Genomic DNA, 27,461 nt, shown 5'->3' with positions numbered 1-27,461 from the left:
ATTGGATACAAAATTGGATTGACGACAGAAGACAGAGGGTGGTTGTAGAGGGTTGTTTTTCAAACTGGAGGCCTGTGACCAGCGGTGTGCCTCAGGGATCGGTGCTGGGTCCGCTGTTATTTGTTATTTATATTAATGATTTGGATGAGAATTTAGGAGGCATGGTTAGTAAGTTTGCAGATGACACCAAGATTGGTGGCATTGTGGACAGTGAAGAAGGTTATCTAGGATTGCAACGGGATCTTGATAAATTGGGCCAGTGGGCCGATGAATGGCAGATGGAGTTTAATTTAGATAAATGTGAGGTGATGCATTTTGGTAGATCGAATCGGGCCAGGACCTACTCCGTTAATGGTAGGGCGTTGGGGAGAGTTATAGAACAAAGAGATCTAGAAGTACAGGTTCACAGCTCCTTGAAAGTGGAGTCACAAGTGGATAGGGTGGTGAAGAAGGCATTCAGCATGCTTGGTTTCACTGGTCAGAACATTGAATGCAGGAGTTGGGATGTCTTGTTGAAGTTGTACAAGACATTAGTAAGGCCACACTTGGAATACTGTGTACAGTTCTGGTCACCCTATTATAGAAAGGATATTATTAAACTAGAAAGAGTGCAGAAAAGATTTACTAGGATGCTACCGGGACTTGATGGTTTGACTTATAGGGAGAGGTTGGATAGACTGAGACTTTTTTCCCTGGAGAGTAGGAGGTTTAGGGGTGATCTTATAGAAGTCTATAAAATAATGAGGGGCATAGATAAGGTAGATAGTCAAAATCTTTTCCCAAAGGTAGGGGAGTCTATAACAAGGGGGCATAGATTTTAGGTGAGAGGGGAGAGATACAAAAGGGTCCAGAGGGGCAATTTTTTCACTCAAAGGGTGGTGAGTGTCTGGAACGAGCTGCCAGAGGCAGTAGTAGAGACGGGTACAATTTTGTCTTTTAAAAAGCATTTGGACAGTTACATGGGAAAGATGGGTATAGAGGGATATGGGCCAAGTGCAGGCAATTGGGACTAGCTTAGTGGTATAAACTGGGCGACATGGACATGTTGGGCCGAAGGGCCTGTTTCCATGTTGTAAACTTCTATGATTCTATGATTCCAATAACAGATCACTGGCAGTGAGCTTTATACTGGATAACAGGCCACTGGCAGTGAGTTATATACTGGATAAATAGGCCATTGGCAGTGAGCTGTATACTGAATAACAGACCACTGGCAGTGAGTTATATACTCGATTACAGGGCACTGGCAGTGAGTTATATACTCGATTAAAGGGCACTGGCAGTGAGTTATATACTCGATTAAAGGGCACTGGCAGTGAGCTATATAATGGATAACAGATCACTGGCAGTGAGCTTTATACTGGATAACAGGCCACCGACAGTGAGTTATATACTCGATTAAAGGGCACTGGCAGTGAGCTATATAATGGATAACAGATCACTGGCAGTGAGTTATATACTGGATAACAGGCCACCGACAGTGAGTTATATATTCGATTACAGGGCACTGGCAGTGAGTTATATACTCGATTACAGGGCACTGGCAGTGAGTTATATACTCGATTACAGGGCACCGACAGTGAGTTATATACTCGATTACAGACCACTGGCAGTGAGTTAGATACTCGATTACAGGGCACCGACAGTGAGTTATATACTCGATTACAGGGCACCGACAGTGAGTTAGATACTCGATTACAGGGCACCGACAGTGAGTTATATACTGGATAACAGGCCACTAGCAGTGAGTTATATACTGGATAACAGGCCACTGACAGTGAGTTATATACTGGAAAACAGGCCACTGACCGTGAGTTACATAGATGATAACAGGTGGCTGTTATAAAATTAGTTTTCCCCCCTCCGATTTTGTGGAGTGGGAAGGCAGTGAGTCATACTGGGCTACAGTCTCACAGCTGCCTGTCTGCCCTTGGATGATTTGTTGAAGTGGCCATTCATTATGCTTGAGCCAAAAACAGTGCGTGTCATCAGGCTATTTGACTGCAGAGGGCATCACAGCCGTGCCCAATCTTGGCTTCATCCTATAGCCACATACACGCGTTTTCCAGCAGGGGTCGCTGGATATCTGTTTGCCCAGGGGGCACTGAGCCCAAGGTAGTTGAGATCAACGAACAAGATGACTGGCAATTTGAACTTGATAGGGAATTAGTTATAGGATAACAGACAGCTGGTAGTAATCTTTGGCAGTAATTCATTCAAGCAGTTCCAATGACAATGGAACATTTTGTGAACATCAACAGAACCCATAGATTAAATTACCATTTAATCTCCCTGCTGGGTATTTCTTATTTCCTTCAACGTACAGTGTATAATTAATTTCTGTTTTTCTTGCCTTTAAGCGGCAAGCGAACGGAACATGGTGGAGGCAGTAAAATGTAGATGACAGTAATGATACCGGCTCAGAAGCATGTGGCATTGTTTGGCTGCATTAACATCAGTTTCTTTGCTTTGTTTAATAATATGCAGCTCATGTGTATCTGAATGCCAGGTGGAACAGTCTCTTGCCTCTGGTACTGAACTGCTCATCCCAGCGTCAACTCCAGTACCTGCACAGTACACCTCGGGTGAAAGAGAACCATCTGTTGCCCATAGAGCCTGTGCGTGGCTCCAATACTAGTGCAGTACAAAATGGGTAAAAAGGTCATTTGCTGTCTGGCTTGCGTGTGTCAAGACTTGTCATGAAATTGACCCTAACTAAGACTGACAATCTCACTCAGGGAGGCCACAAGATGGCTCATGCAGGGGAATGGAAAAATGTCACACTGGTCCAATAGGAGGAGATCTTCTGCTGTAAGGGATGAGGCGTGCTGTAGGGCAGAAAAGTGGGAACCTTACTTTGCTTCTAACTGTACAATATCGGGCTTGTGTGCCTGAAATAGAAAGTGTCCCTTCCCTCAGCATTATTATCCCTCAATGGTACAAAAATTACATAAAAAGTTGAAAGAAAGTGGCATTTGAAAGGTAGTTTTTTTTAAACTATAATCCAGATCGGCATCAATCCAAAAATATGTTGCAAATCGGAAGCAGAAACAGTTAGCTCCCTGAGGCATTGTCAGTTGGTGATTAAGCCACACAGTCCAGAAAGGTCCCAGGGTTAATCCCTGGTCTGTACTGAATTAGCTGAAGAGGTCGCTTTTGGGGCACTACAAATGCTGTCAGAGTCCTCAGCCTAAGGAAGAGAAATATCCCCCAACGTTTCACGCTCCTGATTATTATCCAGCCATCCCTGCTGGAAAGCGCACGTGTGTGGGCGTCAGGTGAGGACAGGATTGGGTTTGGCTGTGATGCCTTCTGCAGTTGAATAGCCTGCCAACACTCACTGTCTAGGCTCATAAATGGAGTAGGGAATCAGACAACGACTGGAATTGTACTGCAGCAGGAGAGGAGGAGGGGAGCGAGAAAAGGCAACTTTGGCCAGAAAAGGGCCTATTTAGATGCACTGCATCTGTCTGCCTGCCCCTTTAACCCTGGCAGCAAGGGTAAATATATCTTTTTAGATGAAGGCTGGATCTAAACCTTTAATATCCTTGTGTCACTTACAAGAACTGTTGCTAGGATACAAATTGCTGTCATATTTGCAGCATTATGGAGCAATATTGATTTGGGCCAATTTTCTCCCTGTTCAATACAGTGTTTTAAGCACATATAATTATTCCAGTCCAGTCGGGATAAAATGTGCAGACGATTTGTACACTCCAAGACCAGAATGCTAATAAGGGAGGCATTAAGGCTTTCATGTGTGAAGAGCCAACTTTTGCTTCTTAGGTTTACGTGTGTTCGTCTGACCTCAAAGCTAATCATTCAAATGGTTATTACTTTCGTCGTTGTACTCTCATCTCCCTGTGGGTCACTCTCCAGCAAGGAGAGATACACCTGAGCGAAACATGAGGTAAACTGAAGGTGGAAAGGAATGAAAATGCATATGGGATGGCACAGCAAATACATGCACGGCCCCAGGTGGGACCAAGCCATAGATACCAGATAGCTACGTTTTTGATCCCTGGCTGAGCGGATCACAGCTGGAGCAGCAGTTGGGGCGTTACAATTGTTGCCTGTACATCTGGCTAAAGAGGAGAAACATCTGTCAGGATTCCCGCTCCTGACTGTGGTCCAGTGATTGGAAAGTGACTATTTACAGGAGTCAGGTGTGTGTCTCGTGGCAGATGTGCGGCCTAGAGTGCCCCCCCCCCCCCGCTCACACGTGATGAATGGTAGCTGCCATCCGTGGTACTGGAGCCCAGCATAGGTCAGCGACCTCATAAAGAGAGGAGAGAAGGGAAGAAAGTTGGATAAACAAGAAGTGGGCAAACATAGATGGTAATGGGAACTAGGACAGGAGTTCAGGACATTGACCTTTCACCTCTATTACCCGGTTTCAAATCCAGCCCAGACTGATAGGATGAACGTCTCTGTTCTCTGTTAGGTGAGGGATCTAAATGACACGAGTTTGGGGCAATGTCAACCTATTTTCAAATGTACTCGGGTTCTTGCCCAAATCGGCCAGCAATTTAACACAAAAACAGGGGAGCAACAGACAGGCTAATGCAGGAAACAGATAAATGTCACACTGGTGGTAGTAGGGGCCTCCCTTCTGAGGTTGGATCAAAAAGACATTAGGATAGACTTTCGTTTTCACTGCTTGGGCAGTAATTTGGCAGGGTGGATTGCATGCCCTGTATCGAAACTGCCTGGTTTGCATTCGACTGAAATCAATAAAAGGAAAAGGTGTGTGCTATCACGGGCATATGATTCACTACAGCAGATTACCACCCAGGCAGTGAAGACGGAAATTGTCTCCATTGTTGCAGCAGAGTACAAGAAACATTATCTCACATATAATGCATGCTGTACCTGCCCTGAAAGTGTTTATTAGAACAGTGTAGAGGGAGCTTTACTCTGTATCTAACCCGTGCTGTACCTGCCCTGGGAGTGTTTGATGGGACAGTGTAGAGGGAGCTTTACTCTGTATCTAACCCGTGCTGTACCTGCCCTGGGAGTGTTTGATGGGACAGTGTAGAGGGAGCTTTACTCTGTATCTAACCCGTGCTGTACCTGCCCTGGGAGTGTTTGATGGGACAGTGTAGAGGGAGCTTTACTCTGTATCTAACCCGTGCTGTACCTGCCCTGGGAGTTTTTGATGGGACAGTGTAGAGGGAGCTTTACTCTGTATCTAACCCGCGCTGTACCTGCCCTGGGAGTGTTTGATGGGACAGTGTAGAGGGAGCTTTACTCTGGATCTAACCTGTGCTGTACCTGCCCTGGGAGTGTTTGATGGGACAGTGTAGAGGGAGCTTTGCTCTGTATCTAACCCTTGCTGTACCTGACATGGGAGTGTTTGATGGGACAGTATAGAGGGAGTTTTACTCTGTATTTAACCCGTGCTGTATCTGCTCGAAGTATGTTTGACGTGACAGTGAAGAGGGAGCTTTACTCTGTTAATAACCCATGCTGTTCCTGACTTGGGAATTCTTGAAGGCACAGTGTAGAGGGAGTTTTCATTTGCTTCTGCATCCAACCTGTGCTGTTCCTGACCTGGAGTCTTTATGTATGGAGAGTTTTATGCTGCGTCTAACCCATGCTGTACTTAAATTGGAAGCGTTTGCTGGCAAAGCTGGGAGCGTTACTCTGTATCTAACCCGTGCTTGATGATACAGAGTAAATGGAGCTTTACTCCCCGTCTAACCCATTTCTAGATCTGACCCTGGTGTGCTTCAACAAACAGCGTAGAAGGAGCTTTACTGTGCATTGAACCCATGCTGTACCTTGCTTGGATTCTTAATGGTGATACTTTAACAAACATAAAAAATAAATAAAACCACATAAAATACATTTTTTTTAAAAAGAACAAGAAATAGGTTGATCGATGCAGAAGGCAGGGCAGCACAATAAGATAGTGGGGATATATAACTCATACCTGCTATTCTCTCATACAGCAATCTCAGCTTGGCTGCCAAGAGGGCAAATATTAAGCAAAAAACAGGTGCTACGCTGAGTGGGAGTGTGGTGAAAATCTGTGGCTTCTCACTGCGACCTTGCAGGGATTGGTTATGGAGTGGCAGTGTCAGAGGACTGGCAGTGGGTGGCCAGATATCCCAGAAAGGAGAAGAAGGCTAAATATAACTGGGAAAATGGAAGAGTGCAAACAGAAATGCCTGGCACAGCTCACATTCTTCTGCCCTCCCTGTACTCCTTCACTTCTTGCACCCAACTACAGCTGTAACTCATAATTAAACAGTTTGCACTCACAAAAGGGGTTGCACTGAGCCAAGAAAAGAAAATCAATCAAAACAGAACAAGGAGCAGATGTGCTGCAGGGCAGCAAAATAAATCAGAGACAGAAAAAGCAAGAGGAGAAGAGGTGCAGGGAAACTGCAAGACATCATAAGAATGAGAGACAGGAAGGCAAAGAAAGGAAGATAGACAGGGAGAGAGTCAGAGTTGGATAGAAAGAGAAGAAAAGGGTGCAAGAGGGGCTTTATTACATTGCAGATTGTACACAAGATCAGGACAGAGCTGTGTTACAATACGGATTATATACAGGACAGGGACAGTGCTGTGTTATAATAGGTATATATACAGGACAGGGACAGTGCTTTGTTACATCACTGATTATATACAGGACAGGGACAGTGCTGTATTACAATACGGATTATATACAGGACAGGGACAGTGCTTTGTTACATTTCAGATTATATACAGGACCGGGACAGTGCTGTGTTCCATCACAGATTATATACCGGACCGGGACAGTGCTGTTACATTAGAGATTATACACAGGACCAGGTCTGTTCTGTGTTACATCATGGATTATATACCGGACTGGGACAGTGCTGTGTTACATCACGGATTATATACAAAATTAGGACAGTACCGTGTTACATTAGAGATTATATACAGGACCGGGACTGTGCTGTGTTAGATGGCAGATTATATACAGGACCAGGACAGTGCTGTGTTACATCATGGATTATATACAGGACAGGGACAGTACTGTGTTACATCACGGATTATATACAGGACCGGGACAGTGCTGTGTTACATCACGGATTATATACAGGACCGGGACAGTGCTGTGTTACATCACGGATTATATACAAGACTGGGACAGTGCTGTGTTACATCATGGATTATATACAGAACCGGGACAGTGCTGTGTTACATCACGGATTATATACAGGACCGGGACAGTGCTGTGTTACATAACGGATTATATACAGGACCGGGACAGTGCTGTGTTACATCACGATTATGTACCGGACCGGGACAGTGCTGTTACATTAGAAGTTATATACAGGACCAGGACAGTGCTGTGTTACATCACGGATTATATACAAAATTAGGACAGTACCATGTTACATTAGAGATTATATACAGGACCGGGACTGTGCTGTGTTAGATAGCAGATTATATACAGGACCGGGACAGTGCTGTGTTACATCATGGATTATATACAGGACCGAGACAGTGCTGTGTTACATCACGGATTATATACCGGACCGGGACAGTGCTGTTACACGGATTATATACAAAATTAGGACAGTACCGTGTCACATTAGAGATTAGAGATTATATACAGGACCGGGACTGTGCTGTGTTACAGTACAGATTATTTACAGGATCGGAACAGTGCTGTGTTACATTTCAGATTATATACAGGACCGGGACTGTGCTGTGTTACATCACGGATTATATATAGGACCGGGACAGTGCTGTGTTACATCATGGATTATATACAGGACAGGAACAGTCCTGTGTTACATTAAAGATTATATAAAAATGTGGGACAACACTATATTGAATCACCAGGCCAGCGCTGTGCTACATTATGTATTAAATACAACACTGTGCTACATTAGTGAATATCATCAGAAATGTTCCTTATCAGGGCTCAGGTTTATATCCCTAGCACACCGTATCCTGTAGTTCCTTAATTAATATTGTAACACTTTATCACTGAAACAATTAATATAATGCATTTAATAATATAATAATTACCTCTACGAAACCACTTAATTTAATAACCACTTGGTACAGACCCATTAACAATAATAACTCATAATTACCGACCACTGACTGTAGTAATGCCTTCGTGTTATAGGCCTATTGACTATAATTAGAGACCTGTTGATCATATGTGCTTTTTTCTCACTGACTGTAATATTTTCTCTTTACAAACCCATTGACATAATAACCCATAATTACTGACCTGCTTTTTTGTCTCACCAATTACTATCCCTCCCTTCCTCTCCTAACACATGGGTGTCCAAGCTTTTATGTTCATGGATTCGTGATGCCACATGTAAAGTTTAAATCCATGTTCTCATTAAAAGTGTTCCCATTTAAAGTGTTCATTCCTTGCTGGGTATGGTCTGGTGGCAATGACTTTCCTCTGGTACTTCAGACCAATATTAGCTGTTTTCACATGTAAACCATGACGGTGAGTGAGTGCTCACGGGCTATTCGACAGAGGGAGGGGAAGCATCACAGTCCAGCCCTGTCCTCACCTGACTTGCACAGATGTACACTTCCAGCAAAGAGGTCACCGGATCTCCATCTGCAGCGGGAACCCTGACCAGTTTTTCTTCTTCCAATGCACCAATGGCCAATTGTAGCTCCCCTATCATTGCCCCAGCTGATATCAGCATCATTCGTTGCTTCTGGGTCAAAATTCTGGAACTCCCCACCTAACAGCGCTGCGGGAGAACCTTCACCACACGAACTGCAGCGGTTTAAGAAGAAGGCCCACCACCACCTTCTCAAGGGGCAACTAGGGACGGGCAATAAATGTTGGGCTTGCTAGTGATACTCACATCCCCAGAACAAATTTTTTTAAAATTAGCTAACAACACAGACTGTGGCTTGAACCGAGGACCTTACTGGTCTGGATAAACTCACTGGGCTGTCAAAGGAATCCCTAGAATAATTCTGCATGGAATAAAGCCATTGACTATAACAACTCCCATTTTTTGTCCACTCAGTCACTATAGAAATTGTAAACCAGCTTGTGCATCATCTTGTCGCTCCACTATGATACATGTGTTGCGACAGCAGATACTGACTACTCACACATCCCTCAAAGGCAACTCAGTTCTGGTCACCACATTACAGGAAAGATGTGATTGCAGTAGAGAGGGTACGGAGGAGATTTATGAAGATGTTGCCAGGACTGGAGAATTTTAGCTATGAGGAAAGATTGGATAGGCTGGGGTTGTTTTCTTTGGAACAGATGAGGCTGAGGGGAGATTCAATTGAGGCATGTAAAATATTGAGGGGCCTAGATAGAGTGGATAGGAAGGACCTATTTCCCTCAGCAGAGAGGTAAATAACCAGGGGGCATAGATTTTAAAGTAGTTGGTAGAAGGATTATAGGGGAGTTGAGGAGGAATTTTTTCACCCAGAGGGTGGTGGGGTCTGGAACTCACTGCCTGAAAGGGTGGTAGAGGCAGAAACCCTCATCACATTTAAAAAGTACTTGGATATGCACTTGAAGTGCCGTAACCTACAGGGCTACGGACCAAGAGCTGGAAAGTAGGATTAGGCTGGATAGCTCTTTTTTGGCCGGCACAGGCACAATGGGCCGAATGGCCTCCTTCTGTGCCGTAAATTTCTATGATTCTATTGAGTTTTGAATTCTTACGACGTTTAGTGTTTCAGGTCTTAGGTGCAATGATACTGATGGAGGAGAGTTGCTTAGGTCGCTGTGAGTGTAGTGAAAATGTAAATGAATTCAAAAAGAACATGTTTATGATTCCACTACATATATTGACCACAGCAATTCAGCTACTCGCATTGTTTTGGTGCCCTTACATAGTCCTGGAATTATAGAATCGTACAGCATGGAAGAAGGCCATTCGGCCCATCGTGCCTGTGCCAGCTCTTGGAAAGAGCTATCCGATTAGTCCCACTCCCAAGGTGCTTCATAGAAGAGAAATGGATGTTGATCACACATTGAAGGCTCTGCCACCAATGTTGGAGCGGAGTCCAGAGTTGAAGGACTAAAAGTTTTGGCCAGGGACGTAGGATGGGAGGAAGTTTAAGGTTATAGAGGAGTTTGATAATAATTCTTGCCTCTAAAGACCTTGTTGAACAGCTCTGAGACCCACATCTGGTTACGTTGTGGCAGCAGTCTGCAGTCGCTGTACGCGCACCCTGATGTGATGCAAATCCAAGATCTGTTCTAATACTTTTTTTTACAGTCCCCTCACAATTTTCGGCTTTTTCCTGATTCAGCCTGGAGTACAGTTTCATAGACGCAGGCCAATTGCCGCTAGGTTGTGATTCTATTATTCACAGATGGTAAGAGTCGGTGGACTATTCAACTGTGGGAGGTATCACAGCACAGCCCAACTCTGTCCTCACCTGAAATCCATGCCACTTTCCAGCAGGAGTCACGGGTTATCAATCAGGAACAGGAATCCTGACTGATTCTCCCCCTCCCTAACCCAGGGCGCCGAGGTTAATTGCAGGGTCCCTAGCGAGACCCTGGTTGAGCTCAATTAACCCGGCACAGACTAGGAATCAATTTGATAACGGGTTATGGAACTGAGTGGGCTGATAAAGGAAAGGGTGGGAAATGTGATAGTTAAGACGCATTCCCAAAAGCATCGCCAGGCCAAATGACACAGGTTTAGATTGATTCCAATTCACCAGGACTTGCTGTTGTTCACTCCTTGACATGCCACTTCTGCCAGTTGCTGCTACCAGCAGAATCCTTCTGAATCTGGCAATAAAACCAGTCACACTTTTAACAACCTCAAACTGTCGCGTGAATTAAACCAAAATTGGGGTTGTCGCATTGCTACTCTGAGAACTTCAGACACCAAACCTGTAAATGAGAACATCGGATTTCGTTTCAGGTCCTTGCAGATACTTAAATCCTTAATAAAATAATTTGTGCCTTGCAGGACCTGTCAGCACACCACAGTTTGTTGCCGCGGTTCAGTTCCCTAATCAAAAAAGAGAAAGAAAGTGGTGAGAAGGCGGAAAGGTGACTTCACTTGGATGCCATTACCTGACGGAGATTGCGCGTCACCCTCACATCATGCCAGTTGTTGTCGTTGAATTTCCCGTTCACCGGCTCCACCAGCGCCTCAAAGGCCCCCGAGCCGAGGTTGATGACAAGAGAGACTGCCCCGTTTTTCAAGGCTAGGTTGACGTAGTCAGCAGACTTTCCTGTGTGGAGGATCAGTCCATTGCGCTGGAGCGTTTTAAAGGAGAGCGTGATTTCGTCGCTGCTGCTCTGGATCGGATTGTGGGATAGGTCATAGCAGAAAAATTCGGTGCCTTTGAAAGTGGCCACGGATTCCTCTTTCGCTGTGAGGAGGAAAGTGCGACAATTAGAAACATTGGGAATCCATGACAGGATTAAGCGATCGGAAGAACATTTAGGAACAGGAAAAGCCAATGGGGCCCAACAGGCCTGTATCTGATAGATTAATCCTTCCAGGTACCACCAGAGCTGTCAAAGTGAACAGATCTTCCATGTGACCTTTTCAGTTACAAGCTATGTGCCTCAGGCATTGATTCATCCCCAAAAATGACTAAAAGCAGAAAGCTACATCCATCGGATGAGTTGCAGGGAATTATCAAGAGGCATTAACATTTTATTGTTTCCCTTTTCTCTTATCCTCTTTTCCGTATCTTTCTGCGTTTTGCTTTTCTCTTCACAGCCCACTGCCTTCTCACCAGATCCTTCAATCCCTTCTCTCTACAGAAACACACCGCCTCTTAAACCCATTTATGCTATTTGCTTCAGCGGACTTCCCTGGATCTCTTATTCCCAAGTATACTACCCTTTTGGGTGAACTCCCTATCAGATTCCAAACTGCCATCACTCACTATCTGGGATCGCACGTAAAGACTGACCAGGGGGCAAGATACTAGAGACCTACAAATACCATAGAACGCCACCTGTGGGCGATTCAGTGCCTCTGGGAGAGGTGGGAAGAAAACCAAAGAGGAAAAATCACTAGCTGATAACCCTATTGTTGGAACAAGCTGGACAAATGCCAGACTGCAGGATATTGGCTACACAATCACTAACCTACTGTCATTATACTCAGTAATATTCAAAATCACACAACATAAAGTGTGCTATTTCTATTAATCATACTCTTCCCTGAATTTCACTGATGTAGGCGAGATATTTACTAGTCATTCTGACTCAGCTGCAGACATACAGTCAGACACAGAGGGCTGGTGAGTCCTCTTGGGCCTTGCTAAAAATGACAGCAGCCTAATTATGCAGTGCCTTAGGTCACACTTAAATTTCATTTATTTTCTAACTGTATCCAATGGCACTGGATGTAAATGAGAGGGTGTAGCCTCAGGACACGCCGAAATACAGCTCAACAGACCATCTTCACCAGCATGTTCCAAACACAGAAGCACTACTGGAGGAAGAAGCCATCATCGTTTCAGTTACACTCTCCGTATAGCTCATGCCTCACTGTAACCCTCTACAATACACCGCTCGCTACAGCACTCTCTATAACACATCCCTCACCATAACATTCTCTCTAGAACAACATTCTTTGCTTCACTGTAGCACTGTCTACAAGAAACCCCTCACTGTAACATTCTCTCTATAATACACCATTCACTGTAACATTCTTTGTGTAATACACCCCTCACTGTAGCACTGTCTACAAGAAGCCCCTCACTGTAACATTCTCTCTATAATACACCATTCACTGTAACATTCTTTGTGTAATACACCCCTCACCGTAGCACTGTCTACAAGAAACCCCTCACTGTAACATTCTTTGTGTAATACACCCCTCAATATAGCACTGCCTATATGAAACCCCTCACTGTAACACTCTTTATGTAATACACCCCTCAATATAGCACTGCCTACAAGAAACCCCTCACTATAACATTCTTTGTGTAATACACCCCTCAATATAGCACTGCCTACAAGAAACCCCTCACTGTAACATTCTCTCTATAACACACTGTAGCACTGACTACACCAACCTCTTGCTAGAAACTGTCTATAACGCCCCCCCCCACCCCCCGCCATGACTATAACATACCAGCTCAGTGTAGCGCTGTCAGTTATAGGCTGGTTGCTTAGTTCCTGATGGCAGTGTGACAGATAATTCACAGCATGTTGAAGGTATCACCCTGCCAAAGGACCATGTCTCAGGATGGTGACAGACAGTTCCTTTGTGAGGGTGACAGAACACCCAGCACTTACTGTCATGCCTTATTCTACATCAGTGTGTGATCTCCTGAATCTCACCAGAATGCTTAAATTAATTCCACAACACCGGGTGAGGCTTAATAACCGTTAAATGATAATTCCCGCATATGCATTATAATTTTTTTGATAATCAAGGATCCTCTTATGAAAGATGGCAGATTAACACTATATTTAGAATTCCAAGGGAGCATCAATTAAGACTGATTAAATATTCAGCAATCATCACCTGGGTCAAAAGCAGAGTCTCAATTTCTCAATGCAAATCTTGCATCCACGGTAAATGACGGCACTCGTATGATGAATGCTGGGGAGCTCACAGATATAAGGATTGTAAAGGTAAGATGGTCCAACATGGTGCAATGTGCTCCATTTATTGGCAATTGATTGCTACTGTCAGTTAGTCAAGGAACTGATAATACTTTTAGCTTTGGAGGCCCCGTGCTCTGTCTTTTACTCTGCTTTCTCCCCTCTGATATCTTACTCTCTGCTATCGTTCTGTCAACCTTTGTCTTCTCTCTTTCTCTGTTGTATTCATCGCTTTGGTTCTCTCTTTCCTCTGCTTTATTGCTCCCTCTCTCTCCATCTCCTCATCTCTCTTTCTTTTCTCCTTCTCTGTGCTTTCTCTCTTTTTCTGTTGTCTGTCTGCTTTTTTCCCTGTTTTCTTTCTCTTTCTTACTGTCTCTGGTTTTTCTCTCTCTCTCTCTCACCCTCGGCTTTATGTATCTCTCTGTTTCCTTTCTCTTTCTTACTGTCTCTGGTTTCTCTCTCTCTCTCACCTTCTGCTTTATGTATCTGTATCTTTTCTCTATCATTATCTAGTCTTTCTCATTTCTCTGTCTCAATTTTTGTTAACTATTTCACAATGATCTCTGCATTAGGACTTGAACTAAACTCCAGGCCTGTGGAATTTTGCTTCTCCTGCGCAGACTGGGATCAATGGAATCAGATTCCAGCCTCTGCCATTTTGCTACCTTGTCTCTTATGCTTGTTAAATCTCCATCTTCACAAATTGCACTGTGCAATTTAATAAAGAATGCTGAATAAAGCATTGTTTATAATGCACCCCTCACTGTAACACATTGATATAACAAGCCTCTCACTGTAACACTGTCAATAACACACCCCTCACTGTACCACTCTGATATAATATGCCCCTCATTGTAACACTGGGAACGTACTTAATTAATGGTCTTGAACGGGTTAGGTCAGCAGCTGAAAGAGTCCTGGGAGTGACAGCAGATGGATTTTAACTCTACCTGCCGGGAGAAACCGAGTTGTTGGGAAGTTAAAATCGTGCAGGTTAGTTACCCACTCAGAACCCATCCCTTTCCCACCACTTACAATCTTAGCCTGCAGGGACCTGCAAGCAGCTGAGGTGCCCGCCTAAAGCAGGCAGGGGCCTTGTGAATGTATGCAAATTGGCGTCCCATTACCTGGGCCTGAGCGGAGAAACAGCCATGGCTTTCCCGCCAGGTCAAAAAGGACTAAGAGGCCCTCCAAGCTAGGTCCAAAACAATCCTTTGTGGGGCCCAACATCTCATCTGAAGAAAGCCCCTCTAACAATACAGTCGGTTTTGATTATGTATTCGAGTCCTGGTGTGAGGCTTGAACCAACAGCAATCTGACTAAAGAGGCAAGATTGCTACTAACTGAGCCAAGTTGTCAATGCTTCAAGGCTGTAGTATCTTTTGGGCCCAAACCACAAAACCTAATTTTTTTCTCTATCTTTTGATTTGTATCTATTCAGTTGCAGTAGGATCGTGATCACCAGTGCCCTCCAGTGCTAAACCCGCCAGAGTTAGCTAAACTACAGATTAAATTTGAATACAGATAAGTGCAAGACCTCACACAGGAGAAAATAAGGGGAACGTACTTAATTAATGGGCGAGAACAGGTTAGGTCAGCAGCTGAAAGAGACCTGGGAGTGACAGTAGAATTTACACTATTGGTACAAGCTACTATGACTCTCTTAAGGGGATCTTAGTGATAGTTATATCTCCGCGCAGTCCCACCAATAATATCACAGTTAATCATGAAATGACTCGTTGCACAGCAACCCTGGTCATCTTTTGGTGTGAGTTCTGGAATCCCAATCCCTGTGACTACAATAATTTTATCTGCATGAGGCCTGTATAGAAATTATATTTCCTTTATGGTGCTTTCAGGAACTTTGCCATGCTTTTCACTGTGTGTCCATCCACATACGTCACAGTCTGAGCTACTCTGAACCAACTTGCTACTGGAAATATGAAGCAGCAGATTTTTTTCCCCAAATCAATTAATTTTTATAGCCCAGCATGTTTTATATCTACTCTGAATTTAATATCTTGATTAAAATATATGAAAAATTGTTGAAAATCAATTGAACACTTAGTGGAGTGCACTGTAATAGTTCCAAGCTCTTTTGTTTGCCAGAATTCCCTGAATATGATATCCTTTAACACCAAAAACTTTCCCCATCATTCACTTGTTTTCTTTGATATCCATAGCCTATTCCCCAAGTTGTTTCCGCACTTAAATGTGATGTCAGATCGGAGTCAAAGGAAATTGGGAATGTGCACTCATAGGTTTTCAACCTGCAGTCTGCAAGGGGTTCATAGAATCATAGAAAGTTACGGATGCCATTCAGCCCATCATGTCCATGCCGGTCGAAAAAGAGCTATCCAGCTTAATCCCACTTTCCAGCACTTGGTCCGTAGCCCTGTAGGTTACGGCACTTCAAGTACTTTTTAAATGTGATGAGGGTTTCTGCTTCTACCATCCTTTCAGGCAGTGAATTCCAGACCTCCACCACCCTCTGGGTGAAAAAATTTCTCCTCAGCTCCACTCTAATCCTTCTACCAATTACTTTAAATCTATGCTCCCTGGTCACTGACGCCTCTACTAAGGGAAATAGATCCTCCCTATCCATTCTATCTAGTCCAATCATAATTTTATATACCTCAATTAAATCTCCCCTCAGCCTCCTTTGTTCCAAAGAAAATAACCCCAGCCTATCCAATCTTTCCTCATAGCTAAAATTCTCCAGCCCTGGCAACATCCTTGTAAATCTCCTCTGTACCCTCCTTAGTGCAATCACATCTTTCCTGTAAGGTGGTGACCAGAACTGTATGCAGTACTCAAGCTGTGGTCTAACCAACGTTTTATACAGTTCTAACATAACCTCCCTGCTCTTATATTCTATGCCTCGTTAATAAAGGAAAGGATCCCTTATGCCTTTTTAACCACCTTATTTACCTGTCCTGCTAACTTCAGGGATCTGTGGACATGCACTGCAAGGTCCCTTTGTTCCTCTACATCTCTCAGTATCCTCCCATTTATTGTGTACTCCCTCGCCTTGTTTGCCCTCCCCAAATGCATTACCTCACACTTCTCTGGATTGAATTCCATTTGCCACTTTTCTGCCCATCTGACCAGTCCATTGATATCTTCCTGCAGTCTACAGCTTTCCTCTTCACTCTCAACCACACTGCCAATTTTTGTATCATCTGCAAACTTCTTGATCAGGCCTCCACATTCAACTCCAAATTGTTAATATATACCACAAAAAGCAAGGGACCTAGTACTGAGCCTTGCAAGACCCCACTGGAAACAGTCTTCCAGTCGCAAAAACATCCGTCAACCATTACACCTTTGCTTCCTGCCACTGAGCTAATTTTGGATCCAACTAGCCACTTTCCCTTGGATCCCATGGGCTTTTACTTTTTTGACCAGTCTGCCATGTGGGACCTTGTCAAAAGCCTTGCTAAAATCCATGTACACTACATCAAACGCGTTACCCTCATCGACCCTCCTTGTTACCTCCTCAAAAAAGGTTCTTGGGAGTCACTGAGTCATCGTATTCCTGTGAATGCCAGGTGAGAATAACATGCCTCAGCAACAAGACATTCAACTGAGCCTCAATGAGTGAATGGGACTTGGTGCGAGACACACAGGAAGATGGTCGTGGTTTTTGGAGGCCAACCATCGCAGCCGGAGAACATTGCTGCAGGAGTTGCTCAGGGCAGCATTCTTGGGTTAGCCATTTTCAACTGCTTAACCAGTGACCCCTCCTTTGTCATAAGGTCAGGGTTGGAACCGTTTACTGATAATTCCAGTCTGCATCTGCATTTACAACTCTTCTGATAATGAAGCAGCCCGTGCCAGCCTACAGCAGGACCTGGACAACATACAGGCCTGGGCTGACAAGTAGTAGCAACGTTCACACCATACAAATGACCAAAACAATAAGAAAAGTCCCAAACACTTACCTCTCATCTTCATTATCTTCACCATCACTAAGTCCCCCAAAAATCAGCGTTCAGGGGTCACCACTGACCAGAAGCTTAACTGAACCAGCCATATCAATAGCATATTGATAAGAGTAAGCTGAAGGCTGGGTACTCTGTGATCAGTAACTCCTCAATGGCCTCTCCACCATCTCAAAGGCTACAGAGAAGAGAGTGATGAAATACTCACCACTCACTCGAATGAACAGTTTCAACAACACCCAAGACACTTGAGAATTCAATTCTCTTCTTCCTTACATCATTTGTTGTTATGAAACTCAAACTCTGGCTGATCCCCTTCCCTCTCCAAAAACTTTTGTACCCACTCCGTTATGTCCTCTACTTTGTCACCTGGGAGTCAGCATGCTGTTCCAAAGTCACGCCTAGGGTTACAGAAGTGGCTGTCTACCCATCTCATTTTGGAAACTCCCACTAGCACTCTAATCCTGCACTGAACCCTCATGGACAACCACTTTTCCCATGATGCCATATCCTTCTTGGAGGCGGCCCTCCCCCAAGCCGTCACCCTTGGAACAAGTATTCAGTTTTGAAAACTGATTTGTCACTTCCTTCCTACTCCTCTTCTCACCCTGAGGGGTGATTACCTGCTTCAAATCGTTATCCTCTATCATTCTGTCTGCCTGCGGGGTGACCACCTCTTGGTGCAAGTGTTTTAGAAACCTTTCCACCTCCCATACGTGTCAGAGTGACTCCTGCTGTTCCTCAAAACTCCCATGATCTGACCTAACTTGCTCTGTAACACAGATCCACTACTTCGCAGATCTCAATCTGTTGGCAGAACTTCTGTGCTGGTTGGCTAAACACTATGAGACCATTATCTGCATCAGCATGCTTCCAGCGCAAGACGAAATAGCATCATGGCATAAGCACGCTGACTCTTGGGACCAACTCAACATCAAATTCCTTGGCCCACCTGCTGTGAAGCAATTGCATCGCAACACAATGTTCCGAGGCCTATCTCCTGAACCTGCTTCTGATGGGCCTACAGGGAGACTGGAACAAAGCAGCAGTATAAACAGGGCAGAGCAGTGTGTGGAGGCAAACGAGACAGCCATTTTAGAACAAAAAACGGTAAATCGTAAAAGCACCTTAAGCCTACAAAGGGCTGAGGTACAACATGGGTCACCATTACATTTTTCTTTCTCATTTCGCCAATAATGAAGGGCCATACTACAAGAATTTGTTAACAGATTCCTTGCGATATATTAGAAAGTCATAAACATTTACCACCTCATCTGTTCTTGAAAAAGCATAGAATTCATTATTATACTTGTAGGCCTTTCCATAGTGCCTGGCAGGCCCAAGGCCACCAAATCTAAAGCAAAATACTGAGGATGCTGGAAATCTGTAATAAAAACAGAAAATGCTGGAGAAGCTCAGCAAATCTACGGAGAAAGAAATAGGGTTAATATTTCAGGTCGAAGAAGACCTGTTTGTTTCTCCACAGATGCTGCCTGACTTACTGAGCTTTTCCAGCATTTTCTGTTTTTATCCTAAGGCCACTGAAGATAGCTGTACTCTAGTTCCAGGCTGTAGGCCTACACTGCCCCACAGTTTCTGCAATGTCGACCTGCAACAAGGATTCAAGGTCCAACACCCTGACCAAATCACCACCCATCACTATTATAACCTTCCATGGATAAGTCAAATGTAGGTCCCCGATTTATTTAATGTTTCTTCATTTATAGTGATAATTTTAACAACCAACGCAATTTACCAATTTACAGATCTGCATTACATAAATGAAACAGACCAACTCCTGGAGGTCACCAGATGCAACACACCCATGAGATCTACTGGTACAATTCTCATACCTGTATCCTCCTTCTGTCTATAGTGTAGAATTTTTTAAAAAACTTCCAATGTTCTCGCCTCCTCACATGGAGGTGCTGACTCTTGGTAGGGCATGGGTGCCATGAGCCCTCTGTACTTTATCCAAATGGAAATTCTTCATGTGAGCCTAGGTAGTCCATGTCAGTAGCCTATTCTACCATGGAGTATAACGTAGCCGAGCCTGATCATTTGATCGGCCATTTAGTTTTGATTCTTTTCAGATGTAGAAATCAGCACGATGGACGTCCTTGACAGGGTATTTGTAGGTAAGTTTATGCTGGTCTTTAGTGCTCATCTTTGTAATTGGGGAGACCATGATAATCTACTCAATCTGAAAAAAATAGCGGACAGTCTTCTAAAATGTCTGATCTGTGGCTGGTGTGCCTTTTCTTATAAAATCTGTAAGACACTGGTCTCTTCCCCAGTGTCATCAAACCAAAAAAATCTAACAAGTCCCCCCTTTTTAGAGGTCCAAAACTAACAGAAACCCAAATCATAAAAAAAAAGAAACTTAACAAATTAAATAATAATACTGCCACCCGTCTCCAATACTCCTTCCAGTCCCTGCGGTGCCCACCAGTCACTGAAAGCCTCAAGTGTACCAGTGTCTGTGGCTGATATGTGGTGAATCTGTGAGGTGGCTGATCAGGTGATGGGTGAGCCGTGCAGTACCAAGAACAATAGATGAGAACAGATCAGGAGATGTAAAGATGGACAAAGAGCAGAGACTGTAAAGCTAGTAGCGGGTCAGTTAACAGGGGGTACAAATCACACGTACCACGATAGATTACAGAAATCGCAGGGTGTCATGCCATGACAAACAATTTAATCTATCCATTGTCAATGCAACTCAATCTCACTGCCAGCTATTATTGTCCACGTGACTCACTGACAATATGGATTATTGCCCACGTGACTCACTGACAATATGGATTACTGCCCATGGAGCTCTCGGCCAGCCGGCACTACAATCTACACAACCCTTTATTAGCTTACCGAACTGGTTTATATTATTCACAGCCAACCGACCATTATTGTTCATGTGACCCACTGTCCCTTATCCATTATGATCTATGCAATCTCATTGCCAGCCATCCATCATCTTCTATGTGATTCAGGACCAGCTGTCCATTGTGTAATTCCAGATCACTCAGCATCCACTTGATCTGGTACTGGTTAATCCAGTTTTGATTGCAATCAGTCAACAATGCAGGTCTCCTTCAGCAGAAACAAAAACTCAGATTGAGATGTTCAGCCTTTGTCTTTCCACTGACTCCTCACTAATTCTGTGCCATTCCCTTTGCAAGCAACACATTTCTTTGTTGTAAAAGTCTTATTGATTGAATTGTACTCAGGACTATTATCAACATGAAATGGAGCTTTAATTGTCCCCATGGCAATGTGAGATGGCGTTCATCTCTCTTCAGATGTATGTAGCTGCAATATAGGAAATCTCCCCACTGGGATTTAGTTTAAGCAATGTGAGATGCACCAGATTTACACTTTACACTTGAGACTACAAGACCCTTATTTTTGCAATTGTTTTCCTCCAGACACTCTAACCCTGGAATACAGGGCCACAGGCACGACCATCCTTGGGTATCTTGCCAAGTGGCCATTCTTCGTGTGTGAACCCAGTCAGTGAACATCCCCTAGCTATTAAAACTCCATAGGGAAATCGTAGCCGAATGGAATTCTGACCCCAACGGGCACGGGGGTCACTTGCAGTGCCCCACTGCTCTTAATCCAAACACCGCTGATGTTTGTGACCAGGCAACACAGTTGTGAAAAAGAGCAACTATAGAAGCCACAATTCCTGCGAGTTGTGGAGCTCCACAGCTGAAAAATGTCCAGGGCAAAGCAAAATTACATCAGGATCTCTCACTTAATACAAGTGTGGCAGTAACAACAAGAAGTTGAATTTATATAGCATCTTTAATGTAGTGAAATGTCCCAAGGTGCTTCACAGGAGCGTAATAAGACAGAATTTTACACCGAGCCGTATAAGGAGATATTAGAACAGGTGACCAAAAGCTTGGTCAAAGAGGCAGGTTTTAAGGAGCGACTTAAAGGAGGAGAGAGAGATAGAGAGATTTATGGTGGGAATTCCGGAGCTTAGGGCCTAGGCAGCTGAAGGCACGGCCGCCAATGGTGGAGCGATTAAAATCGGGGATGCGCAAGAGGCCAGAATTGGAGGAGCGCAGAAATCTCATAGGGCGGGCCATAGAGGGATGTGAACACAAGGATGAGAATTTTGGCCTTGCCGAACCAATATAGGTCAGTGAGCACAGGGGTGTTGGGTGAACGGGACTTGGTGCGAGTCAAGATATGGGGCAGCAGAGTTTTAGATGAGGTCAAGTTTACAGTGGGAGGCCGGTCAGGAGAGCATTGGAATCGTCGAGTTTGGAGGTAACAAAGGCATGGAGAAGGGTTTCAGCAGCAGATGGGCAGAGGCAGGGGCGGAATGTAACTTCACACACCCAAGAATGCTGTGTGGGACGCGATTACTTAAAATGGCAGTTAAAATAGAAATAAGAAACAGTTGGAAGAGAAAGAGTGAAAAAAGGATAAAACAACAGAATGGAGAAGAAAACAAATAGTATGAAAAACAAACCATTTTAAAAAGACGCCTGCCTCATTGGTCCTGTGGGAAAAAGCCCGGAATCGTACTGAACCATACAGATCAGGAAGGTCTTAGGTACGATCTTCATCTGTGCTGAGTTGTCTGATCTCAGTCAAGACACCAGTGGGTACCACAATTGGGTTCAGGATTCCAGACTAGGAAAACCAGTCACAGTTTCTACTCCGAACCTTTAAACAGTGACCCCTGCTGACAACTATGGGGGGAGTTTTAACCCCTCAGGACTCGCGGTCTCCAGGCCGACCGCCCCGCGAGCTCCGCCCACCCCGCGATCTCTTCCCCCCTCCGCCCCTCCCCTCCGCGATCTCTCCCTCCCTCCTCTCCAGTCCAGTCCCCAACTGCGGCCTTCCAGCCCGACAGCCAGCCAGCCTCTTAATCTGGCCTGGGAAACAGAGAAAAAAAATTTCAAGTCATTAAATGCAGCAGGACCTCCGTGTTCCCCATATTTCCGGGTTTCCTGGCCAGTAAAAGTCGCCCCATTTCCTCCCCACCTCTCCGTAAATATCATGGCCTATGTGTCTCAACATCATGTGGGGGCTAACTTGGCTGTGATGCCCTCCATGGTCAAATAACCTGAACACAATCATCATCTGGGATCACAAGGGAACGATCACTTGAGCACAGTACCAGAGGGCTGCCCAGAGCCTGCAGAACTGTACCCCAGCATGCGCGATGCCTTCGGGAGACCGAGGGACGAAAATTTGATAAATCAAGACAGAAAGAATCAGAAAAAATAAGTAGGGAAATGAAAGATGACGAGATTGGGGGTAAATGGAGGATTAATAAAAACGCAAAAGGTGGAGGGCAGAGTCAGAGAGACATGAGAATTTGAGAAATATATTGACCAAAAGTTGTTGAGTTGCACTTTTGTCCTCATCCACATGCAGCCACTATACAGCAATCAATGGTAATTTACCACAGAGGTCCCGCGATGCCAGCTCTTTAATGAGGCAAGGCCTATGTGAAAGATTTTAATTGCCTGCTGCCATGGCAACCACTGCAGGGTGTACAGATCACATTCTTAGTTATTTGCTGTGGTAAATCTTCAAAATCAGACCTAATTATCTGGGTTCTTAATTACATAGTGACAATGGTCCCACAGCAGCATCACCTCACTGAGTCTGATGGAGAAAATGGTTTTGTTTAGTTGGCCTCATCAGTGCCCGGCCTTTCTCAGAATCTACTCTATTCTGGCAGATCTTCCTCTCGAGCGTGCAGCTTTGTTTACGGTCATGTTCTCTGCCTTCAGTTGTTCAATGTACAATATTCTGATTAAGGGGAAAAATGCAAGTTGATTGGATGGTGCAGTGAGTTCGACACACTGGCAATTCATTTCTGAGACCTGGGTTAAAATAATGCCCAGAATGATGAGAGGATGTCCCTCTGCTGCTGATTGTGAAGGTCCTCCATGAAATGGGCTTGGGTGGTCTCAATCCATGGATGTCAACTGAACTCCAGTATTGCAGGCAAGTGGCCATTCTTCGTGTGTGAGTGAGTGAGTGTCAGCAGGTTCTTCTCGCCATGAGTGAATCTCCAGATCCTGTACTCGTTTGAAATTCATATATGCACACTTTCCACCATTGGTGGCCGTGTCTTCAGCTGCCTAGCTCCTAAGCTCTGGAATTCCCTCCTTAAACCTCGCCGTACCCTTTCTCCTCCTTTAAGACGCTCCTTAAAACCTATCTCTTTGACCAAGCTTTTGGTCACCTGTCCTAATATCTCCTTATGTGGCTCGGTGTCAAATTTTGTTTGGCAATGTTCCCGTGAAGCGCCTTGGGACATTTTATTGCATTAAAAACGCTGTATAAATGCAAGTTGTTGCTGATGGGTATCCAGAGTGGACACCCTTGCAAGTTTTCCCCTCCCCAACCACAGGGTACTGGGGACAGTTGCAGTGCCCTCACTGCCTTCTTGGCTGAAGTCAGCTAACTCAGCACAAACCAGAAATTGAACTTTAGACCACCTTCATCCAAATGGCTTAGTTAGCGCACCAAACGGTGCATTTACCCACCGAGCCATCAGGGTACTGGGCACTGGCTCTGCTACAGACATCAGTGAGAGGTGAAGAACCAAAACTGAATGATTGCCCTTTGAGCGGTATCCCGTGCTCATAAATGCCTCTAAACTACAAATTTTGTCATGTTTGAATGATGCCCTCCTAAAAAGCGCACATAACAGGAAACATGACAGCGACTAGAACGTTAAGTTAACATTTATCTAGAATATTGGAAAGAAATATTTGCTAATAGATGGTTGACAGTCAGTTATAAGGCTGTCATTCAACGGGGGGATTTAGGAGCGGCAGCAGTATCATAGTTTGAATTGTACCTTTCAATCCATCACTAGCTCTCTCCTACAAATAGCAGCTACAAAGAAGGAAAGAACTTGCATTTATATAGCGTCTTTCACAACCTCAGGACACTCCAAAGTGCTTTACAGCTAATTAAGTACTTCTTTTGAAGTGTGGTCGCTGTTATAATGTAGGAAACACAGCAGCCAATTTGCGCACAGCAAGATCCCACAAACAGCAACGTGATAATGACCAGCTTATCTGTTTTATTGATGTTGGTTGAGGATAAATGTTGGCCCAGGACATTGGGGAGAACTCCCCTACTGTTCTTCGAAAAATGAAGATGTGGAATAGTACTATTTTCTCCTCAATTTGTTTTCTATTTTCTCTTCTTCTGTAGAACATGGTGGCTCATATTGAGGTACATTAGTGCCAGGAGCCCCACACTACCTCAATCATTTTGTTTTTATTTGTGAATGTCTTTGCTCATCAATGTTAGATATACCAACGCTGGGAAAAGAAAAGTTTTATACTATTTGCAACCAGCATCAGTATCAATCACTCCCATGCCAGGTGTATAACGGGAAGACAATTCTCTACTGCCCGTTTTGTGCCCCCGGGTTAGACGCAGAGTAAAACTCCTTCTACACTGCCGATCAAGCATTCCCAGGGCAGGTATAACACAGGTTAGATGCAGAGTAAATAGCTCTCTAAACTACCTCATTAAGCACTCCCAATATCTAGGCTCAGATGTAGAGTAAATTACTTTGTTCTTACCAAGTAGCTTCGCCCCAACCTCATGGGAGGAGCTGGAGGCACCATTATGGTAATTTCTAAGTGACACTCGAAGGCATATATCCAAATCATGTAGTCCTCTACAGACTGATCCAATTAACACCTTAATATTCTCCATAGCTCCCCACAACAGGATTCCCATAAGGAGTAAAATTCAACTTCAGTGGGGGCACAAAACAGGCAGTAGAGAATTGTCTGCCCGTTATACACCTCGCCCAATTTCCGTTTAGGTGAAATCGAGCGGTCGGGCATAACGGGCTGCCGATCCGTGACTGCCAGTTTTGCGCCCCCTGCCGAAGTTGAATTTTGCCCCCATACTCCCCACTCCCTCCGGATAACAAACTAATAAGTAATACTCTCACCTCTCCATTCCTATTCCAGCGTAGATCCGAGACAATCATTTACCACAATGGCATTACTCACTAATATAGCAATGAAACAATTGAAGTATTCACACATTCCAATGAACGAATGATTCACAAGATCGCAAGATAATTATTGAGGAGGAAAGCCTTTCGGCCCATTTTAATTCATCCATCCAGAGAGAATCTAACGACCCCCTGTTGTGACATGCAATTGTTTCTTAAATGACTCCCGGATTTTTGCCTCTACTACACTATCTGGAAATCTATTCCACATGTTGATCACTCTGTGTGAAGAAGAATTTCCTGATATCAGTCCTAAAATTATCTTTTACTGGTTTGAATGTGTCCTCTTGCTCTACTCCCATACTTTATTTTAAAGCAATATTCCAGGCTAACTTTTCTATACCCGTAACAATCTATAACTCTATAAGATTGCCTCTCAAATGCTTCCTTTCTAGGCTGAAAAGTTCAAGTCTCCCGGCTTTGCTTATAACTCAGACCCCTGACACTAGGGATCATGGCTGTTCTCTGCACTGCCTTCAGCACTTAAATGTCTCTCTTGTTTCTTAGCGACCAGAACTGGATGCAGATTCAAGGTGCAGACTGACCAGAGCACTATAGACTTTGAAAATTGACTCCTCTGACCTCCATTCTACTGTTTTGGCTATGTAGTTCAACATCCTTTTAGCGTTGTTGATTGCTGCTCTGTACTGGTTTCGTAGAATGGGAAGGTGGGGTGCGTGGTGTTCCACAGGGATCCCTATTGTGGCTGCGTTTATACATAGTAAATAAACAAATAATCTGGATTTAGGAATTGAGGGAGCGATATTGAAATTTGCTGATTGGGCAAGTGGTGAAATTTGACTGGGATTGTGAAAGGCTTTAGTAAAACATAAGCTGGTAAGGTGGGCAGATCAGTGGCAGATGAAGTTCAAGGTAGAAAAATTTTAAGCAATACATTTTGGAAGTAAGAGCAGGGAAGGGAAATACACATTAAATGGTATGATTTTAAGAGGAGCAGAGGGCCCTTTCTGTGCAGATACAAAGGTCACTGAGGTTGAGAGCACAAGTAGATAAGGACATAAACAGGCAAACTGAATCCTTAGTTTTGTACTAGATCCAAGCCCAGTAGAGGTCTTCAAGATTATGAAGGGTTATGATAAGGTAAATAGTGATAGATTGTTTCCACTGGTCAACGAGATAGCGCTTGTAAGAAACAAATTTAAGATAATCACAAAAAGAATTAAAGGGGAGGTTAGAAAAAACTTCATTACGCAGAGGGTGATTAGAATATGGAACTGTCTGCCACAAATTGTAGAATCCATCAATTCTTTTAAAAGGAAGTTAGATAATTGCTTGAAAAAGAGGAATATTAAAGCTTATTGGGAAAGTGCGGGAGAGTGGTATTAAACTAGGTGGCTTGCATACATGAATGTTTTAATTATTTCATTCATATGTTAAAAAATGTTGATGAATTTTATATCTATTAAGTAAACTCAGTTGAGTGTACAGCCTGACATTGGGTGTTGATTATCAGGGGAAGCTGCTGTCGGGAGTTGGTTTTGGATGAGGAGGGCTGACATTGGGACTCAGATCGGGTGAGGGGGATTGATATTTGGAGTAGGATTAATTGCTAGCTGAACTTTCCTTTGATTTGCATGACGAGCTCCCCAGCCCCTTCCTCCCAGTTCTGAACGGGAGTTCAGGATGTACTTTTTATATCAATTTCCTCCTGAGCAAAACTGCAAGTGTTACCTAACACAAGTTTTTAACAAGGCTTTCACAGTCATTAACAAGTCCTTAAAGTATTTTTTGTTTGTTTGTTACCCACATCACCTACACATTTCAGGCTATATGAGTAAAAACTAAGTGATAATAACAGAATAAAAGCTATTTTTCTGTTCTTTCATAATTATCACATAAAGCAAAATATACTCCTTAGTTAGCTCTGTCTCCAATACTAGAATAGATCCTACAGGATGATTTGCAGCCTCCTTAACTACACGCACACAGTGCTGGA

General features: G+C 44.0%; 1 protein-coding gene across 17 annotated transcripts in view; it reads right to left on the bottom strand.

Annotated features, from left to right (window-relative positions):
- The window catches only part of LOC137306476 (neurexin-2-like), a 1,403,359-nt gene that overhangs the window by 959,603 nt on the left and 416,295 nt on the right, over positions 1–27,461 (bottom strand). For 15 of the 17 annotated variants that reach the window (XM_067975733.1, XM_067975727.1, XM_067975734.1 and 12 more), the window contains one exon: positions 11,033–11,334. In XM_067975733.1, the coding sequence (XP_067831834.1) occupies positions 11,033–11,334 (302 nt within the window). Of the gene's footprint in view, positions 1–11,032; positions 11,335–13,682; positions 13,698–27,461 lie in introns of all 17 variants that reach the window. The other 2 variants (XM_067975728.1, XM_067975720.1) reach the window with 2 other exon arrangements.

Source organism: Heptranchias perlo, chromosome 43, assembly GCF_035084215.1.
Source record: "Heptranchias perlo isolate sHepPer1 chromosome 43, sHepPer1.hap1, whole genome shotgun sequence".
In the NCBI taxonomy this organism is placed as follows: Eukaryota; Metazoa; Chordata; class Chondrichthyes; order Hexanchiformes; family Hexanchidae; genus Heptranchias; species Heptranchias perlo.
This window is presented reverse-complemented; position numbering and strand designations above follow the sequence as displayed.